At 48.8% G+C, this 12,670-nt stretch overlaps 3 protein-coding genes across 3 annotated transcripts; all 3 read left to right on the top strand.

Annotated features, from left to right (window-relative positions):
• Positions 1–3,926: 3,926 nt before the first annotated feature.
• On the top strand, positions 3,927–4,451 carry N7498_008976 (uncharacterized protein; the record flags this gene model as incomplete). The annotated part of the gene is made up of 1 exon (XM_058456038.1): positions 3,927–4,451. The coding sequence occupies one exon, from the start codon at positions 3,927–3,929 to the stop codon at positions 4,449–4,451; it is 525 nt and encodes a 174-aa protein (XP_058306026.1).
• Positions 4,452–7,463: 3,012 nt separating this feature from the next.
• On the top strand, positions 7,464–7,745 carry N7498_008975 (uncharacterized protein; the record flags this gene model as incomplete). Its single annotated transcript, XM_058456037.1, has 2 exons — positions 7,464–7,593; positions 7,651–7,745. The coding sequence occupies 2 exons, from the start codon at positions 7,464–7,466 to the stop codon at positions 7,743–7,745; spliced, it is 225 nt and encodes a 74-aa protein (XP_058306025.1).
• Positions 7,746–8,948: 1,203 nt separating this feature from the next.
• On the top strand, positions 8,949–9,741 carry N7498_008974 (uncharacterized protein; the record flags this gene model as incomplete). The annotated part of the gene is made up of 2 exons (XM_058456036.1): positions 8,949–9,382; positions 9,594–9,741. The coding sequence occupies 2 exons, from the start codon at positions 8,949–8,951 to the stop codon at positions 9,739–9,741; spliced, it is 582 nt and encodes a 193-aa protein (XP_058306024.1).
• Between the last annotated feature and the right edge of the window lie 2,929 nt (positions 9,742–12,670).

Here is a 12,670-nt window from a genome sequence, read left to right as displayed (position 1 = left end):
GACTAAAGACTTAAGTATCCACGTAGTCTTTAGTTTCTATAATAAGCTTTTCGATCATCTTAAAAAGGCTATTTGCCAACTTTGGCGAAAGAAGGTTACATAGAAGTAGCTTATACTTTCCTCGCTTAAGGCGGCGCAAGAGAAGCTATCGAAATACTATAGTATAATAGATAGTGTGAAAGGCGACCTTTATACGATTGGTACGATCTTAGCGCCCACGAATAAGCTATAGTTCTTTTCAATAAAGGACTAGGAGTCAGACGACCTAGAAAAGGACTAGAAAAGAATTTACCGTGAGAGTCTTGAGTCTTTCTTTAGATTATACGACGAGCGTCTTCCATAAGACAAGCTACAATCAGACGGCTAGGTATCAAGGATAGCGATAATAGACGCGGATTTAATATTCGAAGATTCGCAATAATCCCTACCTCGGTAACACGACGAGCTTACAAGATATCTTGAAAGTTGTACGTTCTTCCTTCTTCCTTACTAAACCACACTAACCCCTCCTCTTAGCAACCATACGAGGCTCCCCTTGGATATTCTAGAAAGAGCATAAACGCGAGTTTCCCGTACTTGCAAGCCTTGCACGGGATATAATGTCGATTCCAGTAACTAGAGCAAGGGTAGAACGCCTCTTTAACTCTGCCCGGGATATCTATTATTATCGACGAGGCTCGTTAAAGCCAAAGATAATTCGGGACATTATACTCTAGATATATACGACAAGATTTGACCTCCAAGAACAGAAGCGGCTTATCCTATAAGAGTATCTCTCGCATCAAGAGATCGCAGCGATAGCTAAGGCTAATAAAACCCGAGAGGAATCCTTTGAACCGATTAGTAATACCGACGAAGATTAGGAGAGGGAGTCCCTTCTATAGTCTTATACGACGACGTTTCATCTTGAAGGGATAGAGGCTATAGATTATAATAAGGATAATGATAATGATGCTAACCTCCCTCTACCTAATACCCAATAGCGTACGTATATCTAGTAGAAAGCAGAAGCGTTCAAAGCTACTTAATGGCTATATACTTAGGTCTTAATGATTTATTGTTCTATTCTATATGTTAAGTAAATCATACGATGTTTCTCTTCGAATTCAAGAAGGCCAATACACAGCTGAAGAAGCGTAATTTCTGACGGCCGTCAAAAAACCAGTGCTATAGTTAAAGATTATAATTCTGACGGCCGTCAGAAAACTCGACCTACTCTGTTTTAAATATTATAAATGAATACACAGAAAAACTCCCTAAATCTATATAACTTATGCGTAAACGAGCAAGTCACGTTTTCTACCTGTTTGTCCTGTTTGTGGACCCTGCGGGTCACCCGCGGGTCGGGTAAGGTTCCTTAGGTTCACCCGCGGCTGAGTGCCAGGTCTAACGAACGGCAGCCATTCTCCCTAGATCCTTTACGCGCACCAACTTTCCCACGTTACCTTATTCACGATCACGGCAGCCCGATCGAGCCTGAGCCCATACGAGGGGCCTACCTAGTCCGGGATTGGCCCAGCCTCGTTGCCGCTAAGCTACTCTCGTGCCTTCCATCCCCAACCAACCTCAGCAGCCAGTCTCTCATTGATGAACTAATTTTACCTTCGTGCAACACCTACAGTGGGGCCCGTCTGGCACCCAAAGAGCGTGATGTCATGAGCGATGCATCCCGAGGTTCAGCTCATCCACCATAGTCTCGTCGAACTTCAGCCGCCGATGACACGTCCGTTGAGGAAGAACCTTGCCGAAACGTGGACTACCTCTCGCACGAATGGCGCGAGGAGGATCTCTAGGCATCTTGGTGCTATATCACCGCCCACGCCATAGCAACCTGGTCTAATTCGAGGCGGAAAAGACAGAAGCGGTCCTGTTCACGCGAAAGCGTGGCCGGAACGTTCGGGACCAGACCGAACGGGCCCGAATCGTGGTAGGAAACCATTAGGTCTCATTCAATCACGAGGCCACCCGGTGGCTAGGCATCTGGCTAGACGCTGGCCTCACGCTTAAAGTACACTACCAGACATGCCTCCGCAAAGCCCGGAACGCGGAGGCCCGGGTTCGATCCCTATGCCAGGCGCAGGGTCTGGCACCAGGGCTCGTTCGCAGACTCTAGGTGGCTGCAGTGCAATTAGTCGCGCTATACGGAGCGGAACTCTGGTGGCGCGGCCAAAAGGATCGGCTGGAGGGGATGCAGCGCATGATCAATCGACAAGCCCGTTCCATCACGGGAATGCTACGGACCTCCCTAACCGGGCCCTTAATCCGAGAATCGGGCTTAGCCCCAGCGGGGGTTGTACTAGAGGCACGCTAGCTAGGCTATACGACCGGTCTGCTTGGATTACTGGATAACAACACCGCAAAAGCAGTCCTCCCAGTCAGCTTCCGGGAGGGAGACTTGTATGCCCTGCCTAGGGAGCAGACCCCAGGAAACCGAATGTGGGCTACGGCTCATAGCAGGGGACCGTGGTCTCTCGGGTAGCATCTAGCCCGACAGCTAGCTAATATCCTACTAACGGACCCCTTAAACGGCTTTGAAAGTCTGGGCCATGTGGCCAGTGACCATTTCCCGGGCCGGGTTGAGGTCCAAAGCACAGAAAAGGCACTCGACGTAGCCCGGGCGATCTGCCCCAAGCGAGCTATCTGGTCCGACGGCTCTAGGCTAGAGGACGGTAAGGTAGGGGCAGGAATCGCATGGCAGGACTCTGGAGGCATCTGGAAGACCAGGGGCTTCTCACTCGGACGAGGATAAGAGGTCTTTGACGCAGAGCTCCTAGGGGCTATATAGGGTCTTAGAGCCGCAAAGAGGATTATAGGTCAAGGTCCGGTCACGATCCTACTCGACTCCCAGGCTACAATCGCAAGGCTACGATATACACGACGAGGGCCCGGGCAGTCGCTGGCGATCTAAGCCCACATAGCTGCCCGCGACCTTCGGGCCGCTGGCAAAGAGCCCGTCATTCAGTGGGTCCCAGGCCACACGGGCATCGAAGGGAACGAACAAGCGGACCAGGCGGCCAAGCAAGCAGCTAGGAGGCCAGGATCTTTTCCCGGGGGACTCTCCCTAGCGTTCATCAGTAGAGTCTGCACCGAGAATATTCGTGACCGCAAACAGGGCTAGCTAGCCCAGGCCCTGGCGAAGCGCTCCCGCCATAATCAGCGAGCGTACCGGCCCGACAAAGGATGGAAACTTAACCCAGCGGCTTCGCTAGCTTCCAAACCGCTAGCGAGCCGCTACTATCAGTTGAAGAGTGGACATACCGCGATAGGAACCCACCTACACCGAATTCAGGCGCGGGAAAGCCCAGCCTGCGAGAAGTGTGGAGCACCAAAGGAAACTGTGCATTACGTACTCTTTAAATGTCGAGAGTGGCAGCACCAGCGAGCGAAGCTCTACAGTGCTCTAGATCGTGTTGGAATTGCTAGACCCTCGGCTGCTGAAGAATGCCCGGAAGGCAGACTCCTAGGCGAGCCCAAGGCGACCAGGGCCATTCTGCAATTCCTGGCAACCACGAGGGCAGCTCTACGCTCAGGCCATTACCAGACCATAGCAGAGCAAGCCCAGCGAGATGATGAGTGGGGATTAGAGGACTTGGAAGAAGCAGACAGGATGGGGGAGGGATAGCAGGAGGGGTAGCCTAGACGCTCAGCCTAGGGGACACCCACACTGCTAAAGAAACCGAGGAGAGCCAAGATGGCTCAAAAAGCCCTGCGCAAACAGGCGGTTTGGGGCGAGGAAAAGGATCAGATTATCTTAACATGGGGCTCATGCGCAGGAACTAATAGGAGGCAGTGGTGTGCAAGCGCGCAAGCGTCAAGCTCCAGCCTCAGAATCGCGGTCTATCATAGCTTTAGGGCTCGGTATGGACAATAAACTTGATTAATAATAATAAGAAGGGATGAAGAAATATGAAAAGTACTATTCCATTATGGATGACTGCGACACCTACTACACTGCCCTCGTCTTGGATCCTCGAGTCAAAGGTGAAATGGTCTTACGGGAACTACAAGATGGCAATGCAGGAACAATGATTCTGGAAACGATCCGCACCAACCTCCATCAGGTATACGCACCTAGCAACCCGGAGCATGATGCCGCTGCACCACAGTCGTCTTCCCTAAAGCATAGTGATGTGGAGTCTAGGATGCTGAAGAAGTTGCAGACGCGAGATCCACCGCTCTCAGATATTGAGAAGTACTTCGACACCCCTCCGATCAGCGTCGCAGACACGACCGGCCAGAACTGGCTCTGCAATTGGTGGAAGATGCACAAGGGCGAGTATCCGCGGATGGCAGCAGCAGCAGCCAGGGACTATCTAGCGATTCCTGCTTCTGAAGTTGCTGTTAAGAGAGCCTTTAGTACAGCGAGGGATGTGCTAGGCATCCGGAGATATTCTTTGAAAGGGGATACCATAAGAATGCTGATGTTGATTCGCGACGGGTATAAGTGGTAGCGGTCAAGGGATTTGGTTTAATTATGCCATTGCAATATTCCGGTTCTGCAATCATAAATTGCCAAATAAAACTACTATCCGACGAAAGTTCGTTCGCTCTCTAGATTTTTCTAAAGGAAAAATGCGCCGATGCCGATACAATATGACGATATCGTGAGTGGTGATATCGTCAAATTTGAAGCCCGCCGATATCGTACCGGCAATCGGCATCGACAAATGCAAAAGTAGCCGATATCGTATCGTCTGTCGATATCGTATCGTCAAAATCGGTATATCGACAATATCGTCAACAGCCCTACACCTTGTACGATTCGTGTATATTCATGATACACAATAGACGCATCGCAGAGCCTCTTTCCTCGATCCTAGGAATCTATAGTTGGCTCCAGGATATAGGTCAAGAGGCCCAGGACCGAGTCGGCTCCCGCGGCCAGTGATTGCATTCCCAGCTCCGGTTTTGTCATCAACAGGAACGTTAATTGAGGTCCAGGGACCAGTTTCCCCGCAATAAGAGGAATATTCAGGAGCCAGAACCGGCACACGAATACGAGGCATGCCAGTCCAGGGGATACCCCACTAACGTCCTCGGAAGCAGATAGCTGATCCTGGAAATTTTGTCGAGGGCCCTAGGAGCGAGACCCAGGACCAGACCATATGATCCCAACACCGCTATGTCGTAGATGGGAACAGAAGTCACAGCTCCAGGAGTAGATTGCGATTAGATTTCGCCAGCATATGTGCCATATGATGTATAAGGTACCGCAATCAGCACGGGTATGAAGGCCCAGCCCGTGTCTGTTAGCCTATTCCTTGCATCATAGCTCCGCCTCGATGAAGAAGATGTGATATGCTACTTTTCAATGTACGTCCGCCCAATGGTTTGGGTAGAAGAATGAGTCTCGGTAGTCCCTGGGTGAACGGCAAATACGCCCGGGAACTTTGGTTACAGGTGAAGGGGTTTTTTCTGAACCGAGATGCCTTGTACTCGGGTCGGGGTTTCCAATCCAAAATCTATCTCATGAGCAATATGCTCAAGCTGGCGCTTCGGTGACAGTCACAGCGGGCATGGCTACCGATTTCGATTGAAATATTCGCATATATTGCCAAGAGCTGTATGCCAGCGCTGACAACATGGGACGTTGACACTTCGTCGCTTTCAGAGAGACGCTTTGTCCATTGACCAGCAATCAGCAACGGGCAAGGAAGGGATGTGGACGGCGAGCGGTACCCCGATCGATCAGCTGAGAGGGAAGTAAACTTGCTTGATCTATTTCCCACAACCCTGGCCATGTGTGCGACGCAGTCGGTCACAACTAATGTCGAGCCCGCCGCAAGCCTTACGAGATCACTAGATCGAGGTCTAGAGTTATCGACTAGTCCTGAACTCCTATCCGAGCTTTCTAGGACTGACGAGCTTTTTGGCAGTCTGCAGCAAAAATGAGGCCAGACTGAAGCAATACAAGCCTATCACACAGCTGCGGTTGCCACACCTCAATCCGTTGGCGCGCAGAACGTGGTCTTTGTGGTCGACGGCCGCCAGATACAGCTCGTTGCGGAATTGCTGTCACTGCTTTTTGGTGATTTTGCGCTGTACTGCGGGACGGCCATTGGTATGGGCGTTTGTTCTGGCCAGCAAAGGCAGTATCAGGATACTCCTATTTAGATAGGAAACCCTAAGCCCTAATTTCACTACTTCGCCGTCGCCATCTTTACTATTCGGGATCATTCCATTATGCCCATGAATATCCTGTACGGCGGCAGCCTTGACGTTTTGTCTTCTTTGATTCCATAGATGAAGAGCCACTGCGGTGCCGTCACCAGCGGTCCATAATAGCCCAAAGCGAAAGGTAAAACAGACAACTTACTATCACGATGCAGGTTGAGGCCGGCATGGTCGCATAAAGAGCAAAAACTCACCATCCCAATCTCGTTCGACGCGGTGATGAAACCTCGCGTACGCGGCGTTAAAGTAGATAGGTTTTGCGCCCGCAGCGCGAGCCATGATGGTATGGCGTGAAAAATATAAGTTTTCAAACAACGCTAGTTGATCACGAGGTTAGAAACAGCTCCAATTTAGCTCAGCTGCGGGTAGCTCTAAGCTTTGAATGTATGATGTCAGTTTGGATCATTATTTAGTGTCTAGGCCGCGGCACTTCCGCAGGATCCGCGATTTACCCTCTTTGTTCCACAAATCTAAAGCGAAGCGGATGAAGATCCTAAGGTATCTTCCGCGCGATAATCTGCCGAGCCCCGCGGATATCAAAACACTACAACCAAGTCTAGACTTTGACTTTTCTCATGAGTGCGCAATTTGGCAGGTATTTTTAGCTATTCTGTATGTTTTACACATGAAGAGAAATCTGGAACTTTCCCGGTTTTAACCTAAGTTATTTTTAAAGTATCCAAATAATGGATGAATCGGCGAAACGCAAAGTTTGGCTTTGCTACGGTCGCAACTTTCTCAGTTGATGAAGATCAGACCTGCCGACTCCGGGCATAGACACTGTGTGTTCCGTCTGTATATTTCGCGTCTGTAAATTTCGCTTTCTGTCCTTTCCGAACTCTATCGATAGCATCGCTGCCATCGATATTTCACCGAGCGGCGGATGCAGCAAAATCGAAAATGACAGGACGCTCGCTTGGCGATCGCTTGCAATGAATTAAACTTTCTATAGCGTGAACGACAAAGGACGTACGGAAGTTATGTCACGGATATTCCAGTCTCATTTTTGCCGCATTACAGGGTTCAAGTTGTTGTATGTCCGGAACCATGCGGGTTGAACCATCCGAATGCGGCCCTATAGACAGTGCTGCGGCATCAAGCGGAACGTCAGCCGCTTCGTACTCTCAACATGATTTTCATGTAAAAGAGCAATGAATTCATGAAGCAGCCGTTTTGGGTAGAAATAGAGTTCCAAAATTTTTTGTTTGCCAGGTATAAAAATCCGCTCTAGGTCTTGACAGGGAGAAATGATTTGTGTCACTTTTTCTTAGCCACGCGACAGCACGACAATGGGCAACGTTCTTCGCAAAGCTACAGATAGTGTAGCTGGCTACCGCCGGAAGTTGGAAAATATGAGTCTCAGACATGAAAAATCGAAACTTGCTAAGAAGCTCGATCCTCAGGTCGACTCCGCTCATGGTGAGTGAATTTCCCCCTGCCTCTTTCCTTCGACGAATACTCATTGCTCATTTCAAGTCAAGAAAGTTACGCCAAAATCCTCTGCGCGCCTACCTGGTCAAGGAACCGACGATCAGGGTTATGACCCTTTGATGGATCGGACGACTACTTAGCAGGCCAAAATGGATTTTTGGGAACAATGTGGACGGCCTGCGTCGCATAATCGCCACCATGCGCAGATCTCTGATAACTTTTACGATAAGCGTCAAAGGCAAATAATCAGTGAGACAACCATCTGCGCTTTCGTGGCAAGTACTGAAATAATAAATCATAGCGCCCCAGCGAATCAAATAGAGTATTCAGATTCCTCTTCTCCCGACATTTCCATTTACTCTTTATAGATTTTTGCATTATGCACTGAATTTCTGGACGTTTCACAACCTCGTTCTTTTACATACAACCTCGTTTGGGATCACTGCTTTTGACGTGTAACCTCGTTGACCTAGTCCACCAAGTCTTTTTGTGCCTTAATGATTGCCCATCGGCAAAGGCCGAATTTTCCCTCGCCGGAGGCGTAATTTCCTAGCTCTGCAGCGCTTGTTAAGCACTTCATTTCGCTCGCGAAGGGTCTGCTTCTCATTCTTTGATAAAGCCATCTGATACATTATTTGTTTTCCCTTCTTATAAACGATGACCATATTGTCAAGTCGAGCTTGTTGATATACTTTGCCGGTAAGAAGACCTCAGCATAGCTAAGAATTAGGCGGATAAAATGGGCCAACGGCCAATAAGTTTTGGCATGACCGTCCATAGGCATGCCAAACTGGCCCGAAGCCAGCATAATTCCCCTAATTAGAATGTGTCGGCCAATGTGAAGAAGAACCTTACTAGCGTCTTTTGTTTCATATAACATCCAACTGCTTCCTGATCGGTTATTCGGCTAAATTGAATAGACATACGAAAAAAGGGCCAGAATATGCTGGCAGAAAACATAGATGCCTAGGTTCTAAACATTCGGCACGCTAGGCATTTGGTTCGACTCGGCAGAGTATGCCCAATGGATGATCGACGATGGTCTTCTTATGGATGAAAGATACAGCGGAAGAGTGAGAAAGTGCGAGATCAAGAAGAAGCAGTGTTTTCGCTGCCAACGGTTCGGGCACCGGGCGTGGTCGCGCCAGAAGCACCCACCCGGTGTGGCCACTAGGGCGGCCAGCATCTACGAGCAGGTTGCCCACCGGCCATTGGAGCACACTGTCTGGACTGCAGCGGTGAACATGTAACCGGAGACCTCCTGTGCCCGACGCGCGCCAACGTACCCCCGTCACAATGTTAGGATGTTAGGAAACAACTTCCGAATCTTACAATTAAACACCATGAAGTCGAGGGCGGGCATGAAAGCTCTCATCGACAACCACCAGACCCGGGACCTGGGCATGCTGCTTACCCAGGAACCATCTATCACCGCATCAGGAACACGTGAACGACAGCGCGTGAAGACTATACCAACCGACGGTGGAGAGCGACTCGATCCGATTTCGAAGTCTGATCTACGTCAATCAAAGACTATCCACGTCCTCTCACCGGCAACGTGCAGTCACCCAGACCTGGCGTCAATTAAGATCTGGATGGCTGACACCCGAATTCTGGTCTTCTCAGCCTACATCAGCCTGTATCGATGCACAGGCCCCAGGAGGCATCAGCGGAACCGGTATTATCAGCTCTTTACGACACAATACAAGAGGCTTTCCAAGATATCAACAGGACAACCAGCACAATACCGTCAGGAGATTTCAGCCGCCACCACCCGGTGCGGGAGGCCACCACGTCCAAACTCGATTTATGGAGTACGCCGACGAAGTAATCGACTCCTTTAACATTTACGGCGTTCAGAGCTGTCTCTCCCGGGGAAGGGCGACCTTCTCGTCTCTAAGCCACGCAGGGAGAAACTCCACTATCGATCAGACCCAACCGAGTCTAGTCGTCAAATATAACCTCTACCACGACAATTAATGTCTCAGACCACAGCGCCGCTACTCTGAATTGTCCCTGCATATGCGACGCAACTATACAGCCAAGCTAAGGAAAGCCTACGACGGAGTCAACTGGGAGAAGATCGGAATAGAAGTAAAGAACACAGTTGAGTCACTTGCTTCGACCGCGAGTTAACTCGCCAAAGCGACAGTAACAACAGTCCACCGCCACACTCCCGAACTGCGTCCTTCTCCCAACCCAAAGAACGGTGTTCTTGGCATGCGAAAGCGTAGTATGGAGCCCTAGAGGGGGTCAGGCATACTTCATGAGTCGCAAAAAAGGGATCCTGGCCTCGTTGAGACACTCCACTTGGATGCTCTTTCCGTCTGCGACTCTGTGGTATGATGAGATGACACAAAGTTCTCCTAAAGAAGACTTATCTTACTTTAAGTCCTTGGTACAACAAAGGTCGAAATCAATTTTACCAATTCGTTCTCTTAAGTTCTAATAAGAGCTCCATTCCTAAGCACGCTTGACCAATTATGCTTAGCCTACATCCAGTTCCCCGCACTTAGCTGTACCTTGTTTCGGGGATTCATGTAAGGCTAGGCCAAACGAAGGGTTGAACGGGTCTAGCCAAGACTTTTAAAGAATCAAAGTGAGCAAAGCTGGTGAAACTGATTACGATCCATGCTGTAAGAAGCACTGGTGGTCAGGAAGTCTTGTCAAAGGAAGGCCGAGACATGGGATGGCATGTAAATATTAGACCGTGCTCGTATTGTTGGCTCGACCGCCAGGGTCGCGAATGTGTCCTCATCATGGCCTTGAAATGTTCGGATTCGCCAAAAAGCTCCTTAACGAAGCAGAGCCATCGCGAGCCAGTATAGCTGAGGATTTGCAAGAAGAAATGCGAATGTGATAACTTTTAGAGAAATGAAATATCTCCAGGTAGCTCTTAACTCTTTGAAAAGCTAAAAAAGAAATTAAGAGCAGGCTGAAGGCAAGACATGGGACAAGCGGCCTTTTTTGTTTCCACTTATCCACAATTAGTAAATGGTAGCCCGTCAAATGCTAGATTCCTAGTGGCCACGATGGGCGGTAATCATCTCGGGCACAATTCAGTGCTCGAGCGGAGATGATCATGTGGACCGCAACTACCCGTTTCACATAGTAAAAGGGTATGACCACTGCTAGCAATGCCTCAAGGAGGCAAGATAAAGTGCAGTGGAGCTATGGTGTTCTTGGTAACAGGTCCAGTATATTGTGGTACGCTCTATGGAAGAAGAAGAGAAAGTTCCGCTGGAAATACGCTGGCGCTGGACAAGAATACCTAGATGACTGGCGTTTCACCGACATCCATCAAGGCCTCTGGGGCTCGGATGTGGACGAAAGGCTGCGTAATATAGGTTTCAACGAATCAACAGCCGATAAAACGAACTAATTTCGCAAGGTCCTGAGTTATTTCCAGGGAGAAAATCTCTACGGTAGGATGCACCACCACATTCACGGTGGATGACTAATCCCCTGATGGGAGATTGCCAGTGATGGAGATCGCTGTTCTATTCGTAGCGGGACTGGAAAACTGGGTGGACTTTGGTGTTATTATTGGCATTATCTACCTAAATGCAGCGATCGTATAATATCAGGAGGAACAAGCCGAACACGTAGCGGCTAGCTCTTAAAGCCGACATCGCAATACGTAGTATAGTCGTTAGGAACGGAAGAGAGGCCGATATTCCCGCCTTGGTAAGCTAGATTAATCTAACTTCCTGTTATTTAGTGGATTTTCTATTTCCCTATTTACCTAAATTGACGAGCACATTAACGAGCGCTAAGGTAGCAATAATATATAGAACCTACCCCTGAAAACACATTTCGCCTCCTTATCTGGGCAAGGTGTTGCCTGCAGACAAGTGGGCTTTCGTATATTATATAAAGGGTTTTGTGTTTATTTATCCCGGAGTTAGGATGCCTCCCACCTACTTATTGCCTTAGGCGTGGCGGCTATAGCTATAGCTATAAGTCAAGGACTAGATACGACGGAAGTTTACCCACTCCGGCCTAGGCCTAGAACGTCGTATGTGGCCTGCGTGCGGCGGTTGATATAACTAGACTAAAATTAATGGGCGTTTTTATCCCGAATAGTGGGTCTTCGGAAGTTGCCTATTTCTAGAGTCTATTTCACCCAACTTTGCCTCCGCCGATGACGAGAGTATGAGGTAAGTTTCGCTAGTAATGTCTTACTGAATTTAGGCTACATTGTAGGATCGAACGCCCTTCGACTTAGTAATGCGATATTTTTCTAGGGAAACTTTCTCTGTCCACCTAGCCTACTATTCTAGTTGTGCTCCTAGGGCAGTTGGGGCTAATGCGCAAAGCTTATCGTAAGAAGAGTAGAGCAAATTTAATTTTAAGGATCTTGAGCAGCGACTTAATATTCCCACCATCGATATATAGGTACGCACCCCCTGGCTTATAGGTGTATACTGGCTTATAATGGGTATACTGTCTAGCTCACCGTTCTGAAAGCCGCCTCTTAATTCCATATTTTTAAGGCTATATATAAGGAAACTTAGTCTGTATCACCCTTCTTGGTCATAGGGTATTATTTTGCAAATATCTAGGAAAGTTTCGCGCGAAATAGCCATAAGATGCTTAAAGAACTATAGCGCCCTATCGCCTTGCGCAACGACTATATAAGTGAAAGAAAAACATATCTCATTTTATTTCCTAGCGGGGGCACCCAGTCCCCTTATGTGTATACAGTCGAAAATGAAGATGCGTGCACCCTATCTATAGTTACCCTATTTATAGTGACTAGCCGGAAGTATAGTCCCCACTGTTGTCGCGAGGTTCGAGACCGATCAGGTTTACCTTTGTTCGAAATACATCACCGTGGGCTTCTTACGCGCAATTTGTGTAATGTTACCTTACTTGGCTATAATGGTCCGATGGCTACTTTCCGCTGGCAAAGTCTAGGGGGCAATTTTACCTTGTCCGTTGAGACTATAACGGCGGCCGGTAGTCGGAGGTTGGAGGTAGACTACGCCAAAACCCGCGCCAACCCGAACCCAACCCAACCCGAACCCGCAAATAGGTTGGGTTCGGGTCGACTTCTTTGACC

This window comes from Penicillium cinerascens, assembly GCF_028974065.1.
Source record: "Penicillium cinerascens strain IBT 15544 chromosome Unknown scaffold_4_segment0_segment0, whole genome shotgun sequence".
NCBI classification, from domain to species: domain Eukaryota; kingdom Fungi; phylum Ascomycota; class Eurotiomycetes; order Eurotiales; family Aspergillaceae; genus Penicillium; species Penicillium cinerascens.
The sequence above is the reverse complement of the archived record's forward strand: the minus strand, read 5'-3'. Positions and strand labels throughout refer to the sequence as shown.